Source organism: Papio anubis, chromosome 13 (genome assembly GCF_008728515.1).
Source record: "Papio anubis isolate 15944 chromosome 13, Panubis1.0, whole genome shotgun sequence".
Taxonomy (NCBI): domain Eukaryota; kingdom Metazoa; phylum Chordata; class Mammalia; order Primates; family Cercopithecidae; genus Papio; species Papio anubis.
This window is the reverse complement of record NC_044988.1, coordinates 49035463-49050062: the sequence shown is the minus strand read 5'-3', so window position 1 is coordinate 49050062 and position 14600 is coordinate 49035463. Positions and strand designations below refer to the sequence as shown.

At 34.7% G+C, this 14600-nt stretch overlaps 1 protein-coding gene and 1 pseudogene across 1 annotated transcript in view; one reads left to right on the top strand and one right to left on the bottom strand.

The window, feature by feature from the left end:
- The window catches only part of MLLT3 (MLLT3 super elongation complex subunit), a 282499-nt gene that overhangs the window by 203959 nt on the left and 63940 nt on the right, over positions 1-14600 (top strand). The window contains 1 exon segment of the mRNA XM_017949830.3: positions 7819-8529. Within this exon segment, the coding sequence (XP_017805319.1) occupies positions 7819-8529 (711 nt within the window).
- On the bottom strand, positions 3917-4032 carry LOC116270199 (annotated as a pseudogene).

Sequence of the window (14600 nt, the reverse complement as noted above, 5' to 3'; positions counted from 1 at the left end):
TCCCTGGCCAGGTCTAGAAATGGCTTTATTATTTTGGATCTGCGAGGATATATTATAGAGTTCCCTCTAACTTTCTGGTTGAATGGCACCTTAAAAAATGGGACATTATTGAAAAGTCGAAACAAGTAAAACCTTTCAAAGCATTGTGTTTCATAACAGCAGACCTTTATTTTTCTTACTTGAGTGTGTATAAATATTTTATGTCCTTTTTGTGCACTGGCCACGTAGATTGTTTTGAACGAAAGACTCTTGCGCTTCTCAAGTGCCTTTTCTCTTCCGCTTGTGGCATGTTCTTTTAGTCCTCTGCCCATTGACTGGGACATGTTAGATTTTGGGTCTCTGGCTCTGTTTAGACTTGAGGTTTAAATAAGTTTTGATTCTTTAAAAAGCATTAATCCTACCAATTGTTAAGGTGTTTTCTGTTTTATAATTTTATTATAACATTAATTTTTAATAAAACATTTACAATATGAAGTCATATCTTGCTAAAAATCCTATAAAAATCGTCAGCAGTCCATTTTGCTTCACTCTTTCCCTTAGTACATTCTCTCTGTCTTTCTCTGCCAACTGTTGGGTTGATTCTTTTGTTACTTAACTACCTATTTTGACATGTTTATAAATTGCTGTCTCCTCATTAATCTTATTCCTTTTATGGAAAATCTGGGCTTTTCATTCAAGAAATTTTACATGCAAGAAACTTCACTTCTTTCAGTTAATGTGGAAAAGTAGATTATAAATTTTCTTTAAGTCAAAATTAACTTGACAACTTTCTCCTTAGGATTGGTATACTAGACATATATGTCAGGACATTATACAATTATATAATTAAAGCACTAATGTTGGTGAAATTTGTTTCTTTTACTTTCTTCATTATGTTGGGCATTATAATGTTTGCATGTTTTGTAGATCTTTTCCCAGTTTCTCAAAGTGAATACTAAGTTTAGCTTTGTACTTGGTTTCTCTCTTCTCCTTGTACGTCTTCTTTTTTGTTTAAATAATAAATGCAATAAAGGCTATGAATTTTCCTTTGAGCACATGTTTTTCTGTGCCTCCAGAGTTTTTTTTATATGAAGTGCTATTTTCATTGTTTTCTTTTGATTTATTTATTTTGTCTTTACTTTTGTTTCTTTCTTTCTTTTTTTTTCTTTTTCTTTTTTTTTTTTTTGGAGACAGAATCTTGCTCTATTGCCCAGGTTGGAGTGCAGTGGCACAATCTCAGCTCACTGAAACCTCCACCTCCCAGGTTTAAGCAATTCTGCCTCAGCCTCCCAAGTAGCTTGGATTACAGGCACCCGCCACTTGGCCCAGCTAATTTTTGTATTTTTAATAGAGCTCGAGTTTCACCATGTTGGCTAGGCTGGTCTTGAACTGCTGACCTCAAGTGATCCACACGCCTCGGCCTCCCAAACTGCTGGGATTACAGGTGTAAGCCACTGCGCCTGGCCTAATTTTCTAATTTTCTTGGAGTATAGCCAGCCAATGTAATCTATACAAACATTTTAAAAGCAGTATTTTAAAGCTTATGTTACCTTATGATTGATTTTTATCAGTGTTCTATGGATACATATAAAACTTCTAAACTTTATTCAAGAGATAGAAAAGCTCTATGTATAATTATTAAATCAGCGCGTGGGTTGTTTTGGTCAATTAAACTATGTCTGTAATCATTGTGTTTTATGAGATCTGTCAATTTATGACAAAGATATATTGATTTCTCATTTAAGTATTTTAAAATTCTTATTAAATACCTTTTGCTTTATGTAATTTGGATTTTTACATTTTTTATCCTATTTGGTACTCTTAATGTTGAATTCCACATGATCTGATATTAATCTAGCACTCATACTTTCTTTTGGGGGCATTTAGCTGATATTTCTTTGCCCATCCCATTATTTTAAACGTTTTTCAATTGATTTTAAGTATTTCTTTTAACAGCCTTTATCTGATCTTTTTTTTATTTTTATTTTTTACCCAGTCTGACAGTTTATCTTCGAGAGGGGGAATTCAGTTCTTTCACTTTTATTCTAAGTTACACTTGATCTTATTACTGTCTTTTCACTTTGTTCATTATTTATATATGTGACTTTTTCTACTTTTCTTAATTTTGCCTATATTTTCAAGTTGATATTCATTTTCCATTTTCCCTTTATGTGACAGTTCTTCACTTTTCCATTTCATAATTGATCACCTTCCTTTCTAATTGCTCATAATCCAATTTTTCTTCCACTTTAACATGAAAAAAGATATCAGCACTTTCTTTCACCTTGACACCCTAATCCTTCTCTTTCATTCCTAAATTTCTGTGGAAATCATGTAGTTGTTTAGGTCCAGATTGTTAGACTTTTCTGTGTCAGGAATTCATGTTGAGGACTTACATTACAGTTTATTTTTCGTTTAGATTTAAGTCTGTATATTGTGCAAGATACATTGTACCCCCCATTTCTTCCCTTTCCCACACGTAAAACATTTCTGGTTCAGTTATTGTTTGACTAGACTCTTTTCTCAAGTCATTTCCTTTGGCGGGGACAGTGGTTGATGTGCTATTTGAATTCTGAAATTTTGGCAAATACTTCTTTCACACCGGACTGTGTGTGTAGGATATTTGGGTTGTACTTTTTCTCCCAGCTGTCTGGATGTTATTGTTCTTTCTTCTAGATTTCAGTATTACAAATGAGAAGCACAATGTGAATTTAATTGTTATTCAATTTTAAGTAATTATTCTTCCTGAATACTTGTCAGGTTTTTTTTTTTCTTTTTTTTTTCTTTTTTTTAAAGTATAGGAATTGTAGTGTGATTTTTCCTGGGCGTCATTTCTCATTATCTTTGCCTGGATCTCGGAGAGCTCTGTGAGATTGTAATTCAGTCCTCTCTTTAGTTGGTGAAAATTTTTATCCATATTGCTTTAATTATTACCTCTTCTGTCTTTTCTTTTTCCTCCTTCCAGAACTCTTCTTATGGCTGTATGTTCTGTTTCCTTGATCCATTCAAGGCTCTTCTCTTTTCTCATTATGATTTTCACCGCTTTGTATTTTTACTTTATGCTTTGAGATTTCATTCATTTGATCTTTTATACTGCCAGTCAGCATCGATCTTCTACTTTATCTACTGAATTATTCAGCTTGAGAATATAAATGTTTAAATTTTAGTTTTTAATTAAACATTTTTTCTAGAAGTTATTTTTTATACTTTACTTGATTTTCCTTAAGTAGCCATACTGCTTTTGACCTCAATATTTCATCTTTCGCCTCCAGAAAATCTGTTAGATCTGCTTCCTCCTATTTCCTCCTACCCTAAAGTATGTCACTTATATGTGCATTGGGGTTGAGGTTGAGCTGTTAGGGGACTTTAGGCTGTTGGAACTCTATAAGTGATGAAAGGTACAGGCATCTCAACCTGCACAGTAGCAACAAGCGTATTATCTATTTCTTGTTTATACACCTAGAGGATTCTGTGCCTTCCTTCTGATCTCCTTACATTCTGCAGCCCTAAGAGCAGACTCTCCTCCTATATCAAGTGCCTTCTGAGTGCTGGGAAGGCTGGCCATACTTGTGTATGCAAAACTCTTCTGGAAGCTGGGCATGGTGGCACGTGTACCTGTCGTCCCAGTTTCTTGGGAGTCCAAGGCAGGAGGATCACTTGAGCCCAGGAATTCCAGGCTGTAGCATGTAGTGATCATGTCTATGACTAGCAACTGCATTCTAGCCTGGGCAACACAGCAAGACCCCATCTGTAAAAAAACAAACAAACTCTTTTGGGTCAAGCAGAGCAAATCCTGCACCAGTTATTTTTCTCAAGATGCCCATAAGCCTGTGGCCACATTCTTCAGGCCACTGCCTGCTACCCGCAAAGCTGACTAGTTCAAGAGAGGTAAATGGGGTTGGATTTGGGATTGAAGTGGGAAAAGTAAATCAAATTCAAGGTTTCCCCTGACCCCAGAATTCTGAATTTTAATACTCCATTCGTAGTTTCAGTTAGCAGTAACTGTGCCTCGCATAAACCTCACTGGCTACGATACTGCCACTGCACAGAACTATTTGTAGTTTCAGATGGCATGTCACCCCTCTGTGTTATTCATTGTGTGTTCAATGACATTAAAGAGGAGACTTTTATTTCAGAACCTTATCTTTGACTATCATGGTTTTTCCTATCCCTACATATGCATAACCTCTTGGACCACACTACAGTTTTTAGGAAGCGTCCTTGTAAAAATGCAGTTTGAACAAATAAACTTCTCAGAGAGTTTGTGGGTTTCAATAAGTAAAACTCTTCTGAGAGAGTTTATTTGTCTATATGCAAATTTCATTGAACAAAATATGATTGATCTGAAAATCTTTCACGAGACAGAAGCCAGTTAAAGTAGGACAGAGACCAAAAATAAGAGGGATGGCCAGCGGGAAGAAACAGGAGCCAAGAATCAGCTATGAGTTGTCAGTGGTTCTTAGAAATAGACATGAAGATAACATGGAAACTGAAAGCCACATATAATCAGAAAACCTTATTCTGGCCAGTAGTTCCGATTTTTTTCTTAAGTCCTCTACTTGAGTTGCTGACAGGTAGTATTAGAAGAGATTAAACATTAAAGATACCCATTCTGTTCCAAAAATTTAAAAGAAGGAAGCATTCAGTGCAATCTGAATAGATGAGAGAAAATGTTATATCCTATAGTCACAGGTTGTAAAGTTAGTGCAAATATATGTATATTTATGTTTAAACAATCATTTGCCTTAAATATTTGAGATTTGAATTATGCACACATGCTCTCTGTGTTACATTGCTTGATATTCAGTTTGTCCTAATCAGCCTCAGGCAAAGAGAATTTGAATTATACATGTGTAAACTTTGCATTGAATGGTAATTAGTCTGTGCTGCTCGGTGGTACTTAATATTGAGGTTAATGGTTAATTGAAAAATTTAAAAAGCCAGTGACAGGACCCCCATATATATAATATATTATATATATATATCAAATATACATTATATATTTATAATTTTTATATATTTACATATAATGTATAAAAATATCAGATAGGCTGAAAATCAGTGAAAGCTTTTAATCTGTGTCAGTGATAATTTAATGCCTGGCTGTGTATCTGAGCCACTGTTTTACATTTATTACATGTACAAACATGGAGACTGGTGACAAGACCCCCATATATATATATATATATAATATATAAATATATGATATATATAAATATCAGATAGATAGACTGAAAATCAGTGAAAGCTTTTATTCTGTGTCAGTGACAATTTAATATCTGGCTGTGTATCTGAGCTACTGTTTTACATTTATTACATGTACAAACATGGAGACTGGTGACAATATATTTGAACTTTGACATTTGTCATGGGCCCAGGCCAAAGAAACTGCTGCCTTAAAAACTGCTCTCTCTCCTTTTATTTTTTACATTTTATTTAAGACATTGTTATGGAATGTATTTGTCCTCATAACTTTTGTTCTCTTAGCTTAAAGATTCTTGAGGTGGTAATTACAAAAAAGGAAGGAACAAGATGTCTGGGTCACTTGCTTATACCAAGATTTGTTGAGTGGATAAAAAGGTAACAGTAGACATTCAATACCCGAACCAACATGAGAAGTAAAACATTATAAAAAGATGTATTTCTAGAGTTTTGTACCTAGCATTATATGCATGTAATTAAAAAAGGAACTTAACTTTTTTATGACACAAGAAGCTGCGTCAGATACTAATGTGTACCGTAAATTTAAGAATTCCAGTTTGTTCTAAAGAAGGATTTTAAAAATACATCATGGAAGGACCTATACAGAAATTTTATTTTCCTTCCTGGTACTAGAATATTGCTGTTTTTTAATACTTAACATTAGAGATATGTTGGTAGGTTAAAAATTGTATGCTTTTAAAACTTATTTACAAAATATGTGTATAGTACTTCATATAGGTTGAATATTAAACAGCGATACTTGAGTGTTCTAGAGCCATCATTAGAATACTGACTGCAAATTTTCAAAATTCAGTGGGTCAACAAGCCAGTTGAAAAAAACTCAAGGATATTAGATTTCAAAATGTTCTTCCTTAATTTAATTTGTCCATTATACTTTATTTTAATTATTCATAGTATTGCTTAACATGACAGGAAATGTCTTGTAATAGAATTTATAAAATAATGAAGTTTCAGTAATATGAATCCTATCTTTAGAATTTTCCTTTTAAATCTCAGATTATGATGTTTTCTAAGGAATTATCTAATTTGATGCATAAAAACAAGTCTTTGCTTAGTAACTTCATCCATTTTAGAATTTTGAAACCACTCCAGGAAATAAATGGAATAATTTTGTTATGTGTCATTTTGTTGTTGAGCAAGTAAGACAAAAAATGTATTAAGAAACCAAAAAATATATTTCTACTAATATAGAACAATAAGTTTTCATTTGGATATTATTTTGTGATGCTTATACATGTACCTATGTATATATTTTTCATTGTTTTGTTTTTGCGTAGACCCAATAAGTAGATTGTTCATTTTAGTGAAAAGCATAGCCCCTGCTTGCTTACTGTCCTGTGTCATGCTAGATATTTAAGGAACATAGGATTGGTTTACATATCATTGGGCTTAAGTGGGTGAGTTAGAGGTGAAAGATAATAAGCAAGCCTGAAGATGTAAATTCTAGTTGAAAATTTGGACATTTATTTGTCTTTGGTTCCATTAGGAGGTGGAAGTAAGCAAGAAAGAGCTCTTCTTTTAGTATTGATGTGGATTTTTGCATGTCCAGGATCTACTCTGTTTCTTATTCTTACTATTAATGGTAGAGGTTCACAAATATGGTAAGTATGGACTTAGATTTTGTTCCTAAACAGAAAGATTATATATAGGTTATATATTCTGATGTGTTTATATGAGTGGAAAACTTGATCACATTTAAAATGAAATAGGCAGCTATTACCTCTTTTCTCGTGATCATAACACAGTAATTGCTAAAGACTTTCTAGTCCATTGATGGTTAGGTGAAATCTTTGTTCTATTAACTTCCTTTTATCTTTTTCCTGGTGGGTGAGAGATATAGTTCTTAATTGATGAAATTTTGTGCAGCATAAAAATAATTGCTTTTTATCTCAAATTGAGAATTCCTTTATTTCTTTTGGGGGGTTTTATGATTCCTTATATTGCAAAGCCATTTGAAATTTAATGTAATCTGACCTTACTGTGTGAAGCTGGGCTATTTTTCTGCCTCCTTCTCAATCTTGTTCTATAGCTGGGTATTGTTCCCCAAATACAATCTGTGCTTTGCTCCCTGTTGTTTTAGTTTATTCTGGTCCTTGGTCTCTTAAGTACTTTTCCATTCTTTTCATTCTAGTAATTACCTGTTTATCCTCCAGGACCTAATTCAGATGTTACTTCTTTATGAATTTTTGAACTATTCTTCGCCCTATGCTCCCAACAGAATTAAATAGTTCCCTTCTTTTGGTTGTCGACAACTATCAATCTTAGATACGTCATAGTCATTAAGAGTGGGAGCCATGTCTTATTCATCCTTGTATCTTCTTGGACAAGCAGCAGTTAACATTTGTTGAATCGAAATGTTTTAAAACTCCATGCTTCAAACGATTAAGAAAACAGCTTTCCTCATTACATTCTTTGATAATAACCTACTGTCACTATGCTTCTCGCATACACTATTCTCACCTGTTATATTGTGGTTTTTGGTTTATATTAAAATGTTTTTGGTATTTTAATGATAGCTTGAGAGCAATAAAAGAAGGATCATTTTATGTAGATCTCTTTTGACTCTTCATTGCTATTTAGTTTTGAGAGTTTCATTTTCTTCTCCCTTTTTTGCAGGACCCTAATAGGAGTATTCATACCAGCAGCAGCAGCAGCAGCAGCAGCAGTAGCAGCAGCAGCAGCAGCAGCAGCAGCAGTAGCAGCAGCAGCAGTAGCAGCAGCAGCAGCAGCAGCAGCAGCAGCAGCAGTAGCAGCAGCAGCAGCAGTAGTAGTACCAGTTTTTCAAAGCCTCACAAATTAATGAAGGAGCACAAGGAAAAACCTTCTAAAGACTCCAGAGAACATAAAAGTGCCTTCAAAGAACCTTCCAGGGATCACAACAAATCTTCCAAAGAATCCTCTAAGAAACCCAAAGAAAATAAACCACTGAAAGAAGAGAAAATAGTTCCTAAGATGGCCTTCAAGGAACCTAAACCCATGTCAAAAGAGCCAAAACCAGACAGTAATTTACTCACCATCACCAGTGGACAAGATAAGAAGGCTCCTAGTAAAAGGCCACCCATTTCAGATTCTGAAGAACTCTCAGCCAAAAAAAGGAAAAAGAGTAGCTCAGAGGCTTTATTTAAAAGTTTTTCTAGCGCACCACCACTGATACTCACTTGTTCTGCTGACAAAAAACAGATAAAAGATAAATCTCATGTCAAGATGGGAAAGGTCAAAATTGAAAGTGAGACATCAGAGAAGAAGAAATCAACATTACCGCCATTTGATGATATTGTGGATCCCAATGATTCAGATGTGGAGGAGAATATATCCTCTAAATCTGATGTGAGTAGTTCTTATTGGCTTTCTTCCTTTCCCTTATTTTCAGATTTTATTTCAGATAGCTTTGTAATAAAGAATGGGGGAAGAAAATGAATGCTGAACCATAAAGTGGTAGCGCAGGGGTAGATCTGGCCTAGAAATGCATTTCCTTAATTAATGGGAAGGAGGAAATGAAGTCATTAAGGAATCTGCAGATTTTTAGGCTGTTACTTAAGTTGTTAAAGGAAAGATATTTCCATAGCATAATAATGGGTCATTTGAATAGCAGCAGAAAATTTCGGTGCTCATCAAAGCTTGGTATCTGTGCTTTCCAATGAGTGATGACTTAGGAAAATGAGAAGAATATAATAAGACTTGAATACAAGGGAAAATAAATTTAAAAGAGAAACTTAGAAAATATTAGGGCTATAATATTGGTGTTTTGATCATTGGAATGAAGTGACATGTTTATGTTGATAGAAGGCTGGTGACAGTATTTTTTTTTAACCAGTTTTATTGAGGCAAAATGATGTAACAATATACTACACATATTTAAAATGTATAATTTGATAAATTTTAACATTTGTGTATACCTGTAAAACCTGGCAGTAGTATTTTGAAAAGAGAATATTTAATTTTTTTCTTCATTGTTTAGCCACTGATTTGGAAGGGGTGGGATATGTGATCTTCACTACAAGTTTTTGCTGATCAGTAGGATTATCCTTTGTGGAGGCCTAAGAGAGCATCTGACCATCTAATACCCCTAAAAGGTGTTTTTTGATATTGGGGTTTAAACCTATAATTACAGATTTTCAGCAGTGGAAGGGATTGTCCGATTATCTATTTTAACCTCTGTAATAAACCTTATGCTTCTAGTGACAGGGTTGTTACTAATTCAAAAGTATTTCATAATGTTTTTGAAGAATAAACATTACTTTGAAGTTATCTCCTTACTTTCGTATTTTTTCTAATTTTGGCCTTTTTTCAGTTACTTATTAGTAATGATTAGTCCCAATAATCTCCTTACATTGGCTTGACCGTATTTCCAGGCAGTGGTCAAGGAAGCTATCTGGCTAAAAAATTACTGGCAATCTTAGAATACTTTTCTTTCTGTTCTTGGGCTGCCCACAGATGTCTCTAGTTTAAATGCTGGCAAAGGCTAGAAGGCTGTAGTAGCAGATTTGCTGTCCCGGGTTTGCACTGTTCTGGGTAGAAAGCCAGTCAGGGTCAGGACATGGTGCTGACACTGATCCCCAGTGGTCCACAGACCTCCCTACTCTCTATAGCTAATCTCGAAATTTTAGTAGAAGATCAGATTAGGACAGTAGCATATAAAATACTGGACGCTGGGAAAATTTGTTCCAGTATTTGGTAAAGGCTTTATAGTCATAGTTTGTGAAATGGAGATGAGAGTTGAGTATGTTCGTTCCAATATCTCAATTATTTATTTTTCCTTCTTTGCTTCTTACCTTTCCTCTTAATTCGAAACTTATTCTTAATGCAGAAGTTACTTGGACCATTTTTTGTGTGTTTGACTTTTGTCTCGAATCACCCTGAAATGCTTTTGGGTTGTGATTAATTAGTCTATCAAAATTGTCACATTTAGCAGCTTTGTCTTTTTATATTCTGACACTTTGCAATTCTTCTAGTATAGAGGTTTTCAAATCATGGGTTGTGACTCACTGGTGAGCTATGAAATAAATTAACATATTGCTAGCATTAAATAAATCAGAAAACATTATAATTAGTATGGGCAAGTAATGGCTTATGAAAATTTTATTTCTGAGAAGGTGTGTGTGTTTCTTATAGTGGTCAAAATTTTAAAAGGCACCTTTTTAGAATGTTTACCGATTTATGAGAAGACCAAATGGCGTTCATAAGGTACCATTGAAAGCTCTTTCTACATGAAACTGTCACAGATGGTCTTTCTCTTTAGGTAACTTTGTTTATTCTCCTTTTGTCTGCCTCTTGCTCCCTCCCATTTATATATGATTTGTAAAGTATGTCTTTCTTTTAATAAAATTCTTGTTCAATTTGATGTGTTTATTCAAAGGTATACCTTGAAAAGTCTTCTGGAATGAAGAGTTATAATTGGAAAACTTTACAGTAGGTAGTAAATTTTCAAAATGGTATATGACATATTAGAGCCACAAATCCAGTGATTACAACAATAGTTTTTGTAATGTACTCTGCATAGCATTGCAGAGAAAGCCCATAAAGACTTTCAGGTATTATTTGTGTATAAAACCCAACAACCGTACTTTCCTTATTAGTCTTCTGGTACTAGTAATGCTTTTATTGTTGTTGCTATTGGTTCAATACTTGAAAAGTAGGTAGCATAACAAAAGAGAATTAACAAAAGTGGTATCATGTAAACCATGAACCCAAAGACCTTTCTATGAGCAAAGGAAGGTAAGAGAGAATTGAAATTCCATTTATCCAGTAGAAAAGATAGCCTTTGTTTGGACTGTCTCCTACCTGGCATCCCTCCTGCCAGCAAGACAAAAGGAACAGGGGACACTTGTAATGGAGAGCACTAAGCTATGGACTGCTATGGACTGCTGGTGCTCTCCATTACAAGTATCCCCTGTAACCTTGGCCAGTAATTGACTTGGTAGCTTGGGGCAGGCCCAGCTTCAGGGGGACTGTGCACATTGTCCTGGTTGTGTGTCTGCCTCTGAGTAAGTGTGATTAGATGAGCTGATCTCTCTAAGGTCCTTTCCAGCTTTATTATTTGAATATGAGCCAGATTTGTATTCATTTGTGGGACATGGGGTGGTGGGTGATTTTAGATATAATGGGCAGAGATCTTGGAATTTGGAAACAGAAAAAAGACACAATTAAATCAGAAGAGTTTGAAGAATGAGGAAGGCTGGAGTGAATGATTATTTGTCTAGTATGTCTATAAAGAAAACATCTTGCCTCAGTATAGGTCTTATTGTTAAAAAGATGAACATTTTAAAGAACCTTTTCTAGAATCAAATTTGACTCAGGTTTTATATAAAAATGTCAGTAGTATTAAGATGGGTTAGGAAGCTTAGATTATTAATTGATACGGTTCTTTTTCGTAAGATTTTTGTATACTTCGTATGTGAAAAGAGAGAAAGAAGTTGGACATCCATAGTTTGTATGTCTGGCTGGTGTTTGAGGGCTCGATCACTTATTTGTTGATAAGTGAAAGGTAGGTAGATAGGTAATTAGAATTCTGCCATCTGTTGTCAGACAGGCTGTTTTAAATTTCATTGTCACCAGTGATCTTGGGCAAATAATTTAACTTTCTCTGTTTCTTAGTTTCCTCTTTTGTAAAATGGAGATCATAGTAGTATCTTCTTTGTAGGATTATTATGAAAATTTGATAAATCAATCTGGGTGAAACAGTTAACACACTAGTCAAAAAAATGTTAGTTACCTATTACTATGTATGACTTGACTTCTGGGAACCTATATAACCTGTAGCTTTGAAAGAGATTTTTTGATATTCAAAAATACTGCAGAACTCTGGTGTCCTTTTCCAAGGGTGTGGGTTTATATGCTGCAATACTTGGTACTCTAAGCCACTTTGTTTTGAATTTTGTCTTTTGTCACTTTGCTCTGGATTTTGTCATCACAGGGTATATAGTCTTGATGTTAATATGTTTCTGTTACATGATCAGTGTAAAAGTACAAGATAAAAAGGCTAAGTTTTAAGCTGAAAGATAAGCCAAAGTTTCTCAGATCTTTCAGCTTTTTAATTAAATGAGATAAAGAAGAAGAACATACCATGTACTGCATTGGGTAGGCACTTGGTAGGTTTTTGTTTTTTCATTTTTGTTTTTTGCTGTTACTGTTAAAATATCCTAAGAAATGATTGGTCTTTGAGTTACTGTTAATATAACTGAAAGAATAATTTTTAAATACATTTTGTGATTATTGAAATGTTTCTCATAAAGAGATCTAATACTGTCACATGAAAGTTTGTCAATAATTTTCCCCTACAGAAGAATTTGGTAGGGGCTCGGATAAGGTGGAGAGGCAGAAGGACTGTATTATAGTGGGTAAGCATTTAACAAATACAGAAAGCATGATAGGGGAATGTTTTTGTTAAGAATATTTTATATTCAAGAACTGAGGCCATTCGCATTACAGTACAGTGGTTCTTGGTTTAGGAGTTCATCTCTTTGGGGTACATAATGTTCCACTGTACTTACTGTTTAGTAGGTAAGTGGTGACTGACACTGACAGTTGCAAAGGGAGTGTATCAGTGTCAAGTAAAGGTTTATAACTGTGTTTTTTATTAACCTGCTTAAACTTTAGTTGATAATAGGGAAAACAACTGTCTTTCACTTCTTCTGTAATTCCTCTGTTTTTGTTTTTTGTATAATCTTGCTCCTGAAGAGAAGTGTATAGAGTTGATCCTGTCTTGTGATATGAAGAAGTTTGATATTCACAGCAGAGGAGGAAAAAACAGTAAATGAAAATTGAAGTAACCGCATATGATCACATTCAGTTATGGTAGTAATTTTCTTATCATTGCCTTCCTCTTTCTTCCCTGACTTTGAGGATTTAATCATAATTTTAAAGTGAAGGAGTAAAAAGTTTTAATGATCTTTCCCTGAAAATGAACAAATTACATTTGGTAAAATGTTATACCCTTCAGCCTGCAGTGTGAGAAGAGAGTCATGTCTTTTGATAGTTTGAGCTTACCAAGGGGTTTTCTGGGAGAAAACCTTCTTGAAGGAGAAAAACAAAATCTCATCAGATGGCAGCATTTTTCCCAAGGATGGATGGTGATTCCGATAAAGGATAAATGCTTTAAACCACCTTACCAGAAATTTCTTTCAAAAAGAAAAAAAGGAAGAAGGAAAAAAAAAAACTTCCCCTCTTTTGTTGTTTCTCATTTCCTCCCGCCCCACCCTGTTCATTGCCCTGCTTAAACTGTCTGGATCTGGTAGTAAATGTCCTGCTGTTGAAGCATTGGCCTTAGGTTTTTATGTGATGGAAGGTTGTTGCAGTCAGAGAAGAAGGTCTTTATTGTGTTTTCAAAGTGGCTTTTTAATGACTTGTAATTCCAGCACATGCAAGAGCTGTAAAGTCTGTAAGTATGGTGAGGGAGCAGCTGGAGAGGCCATTCATTAAAGGGCTGCCCCAACTCTCCAGGGGGCAGGTTCTCATTGGAGGCTCCTGTTTTCTGTGTTTTATAACTGGAGGTAAAAATACCTGAAGGGTTACAGTTCTTCCTCTGGTAAATTCTGCTCAATGTGGAACATTAATTAAAATTACCGAACAAAAGTTAACTTTGTTGGGTGCATGGAGATATTTCACCTGTCCCTATTTTCTAACACTTTTTTTTTTTTTTTGTCTGTATTGGGTGTGAACACACTGTGGAGGAGGCAGCCTCGCCAACCAGCTGTTCATTTATGCATCCATATTCCTGGTTTATTTGAAAAAAGCAGTTAAAAAGGAGATTAAAAAAAAAAAAAAAACAGTTAGAGGCCTTTTTGTTTCCTTGTTTCAGTACATACTAGGCCCAGTGTGGTATCTCAGTTCTTAAATTAAGTAATTCCTTAGAAGCCCTTGGATAGCAGACAGTTGTGAATACACAGGGGCTCTATCTTTGCAGAGCTGGTTGTCATCAACAATTGGCAAAACTCAGCATTTCCACTCACATGTATTGAGCCAGAATCTCTCTTCCAATAAATTCTGTGAGCCTTCTTGAAGAGAGCTGCATCACCTATTCAATGCATTATTGTTTCTTGCTTTATGACCTATGCATTTGATGGAATTATCCCATTTGTCATTTTTAGACATAAAGCCAACAATGGGACTCAACATGGCCTTTGCAAGACTAGCTTTACCATACCACAGAGATGCCTTATAGCCATAGCTAAACTTGAGTGTTTAGCCTGTGTTAGTCACCCTTCTTATGTACTTAACATGATTTCACTCACTCACCCTTCAAGACAGCTCTGTAAAATAGGTATTATTGTTATTATTATTATTATTATTATTATTGCCATTTTATAGATGAGGAAGCTGAGGCTCCAAGACGAAGAATCTTCCCCAAGGTTGCCATCTTTAAAAGTGATGGAGCTAGGATTTGAACCCACTTGGTAGGT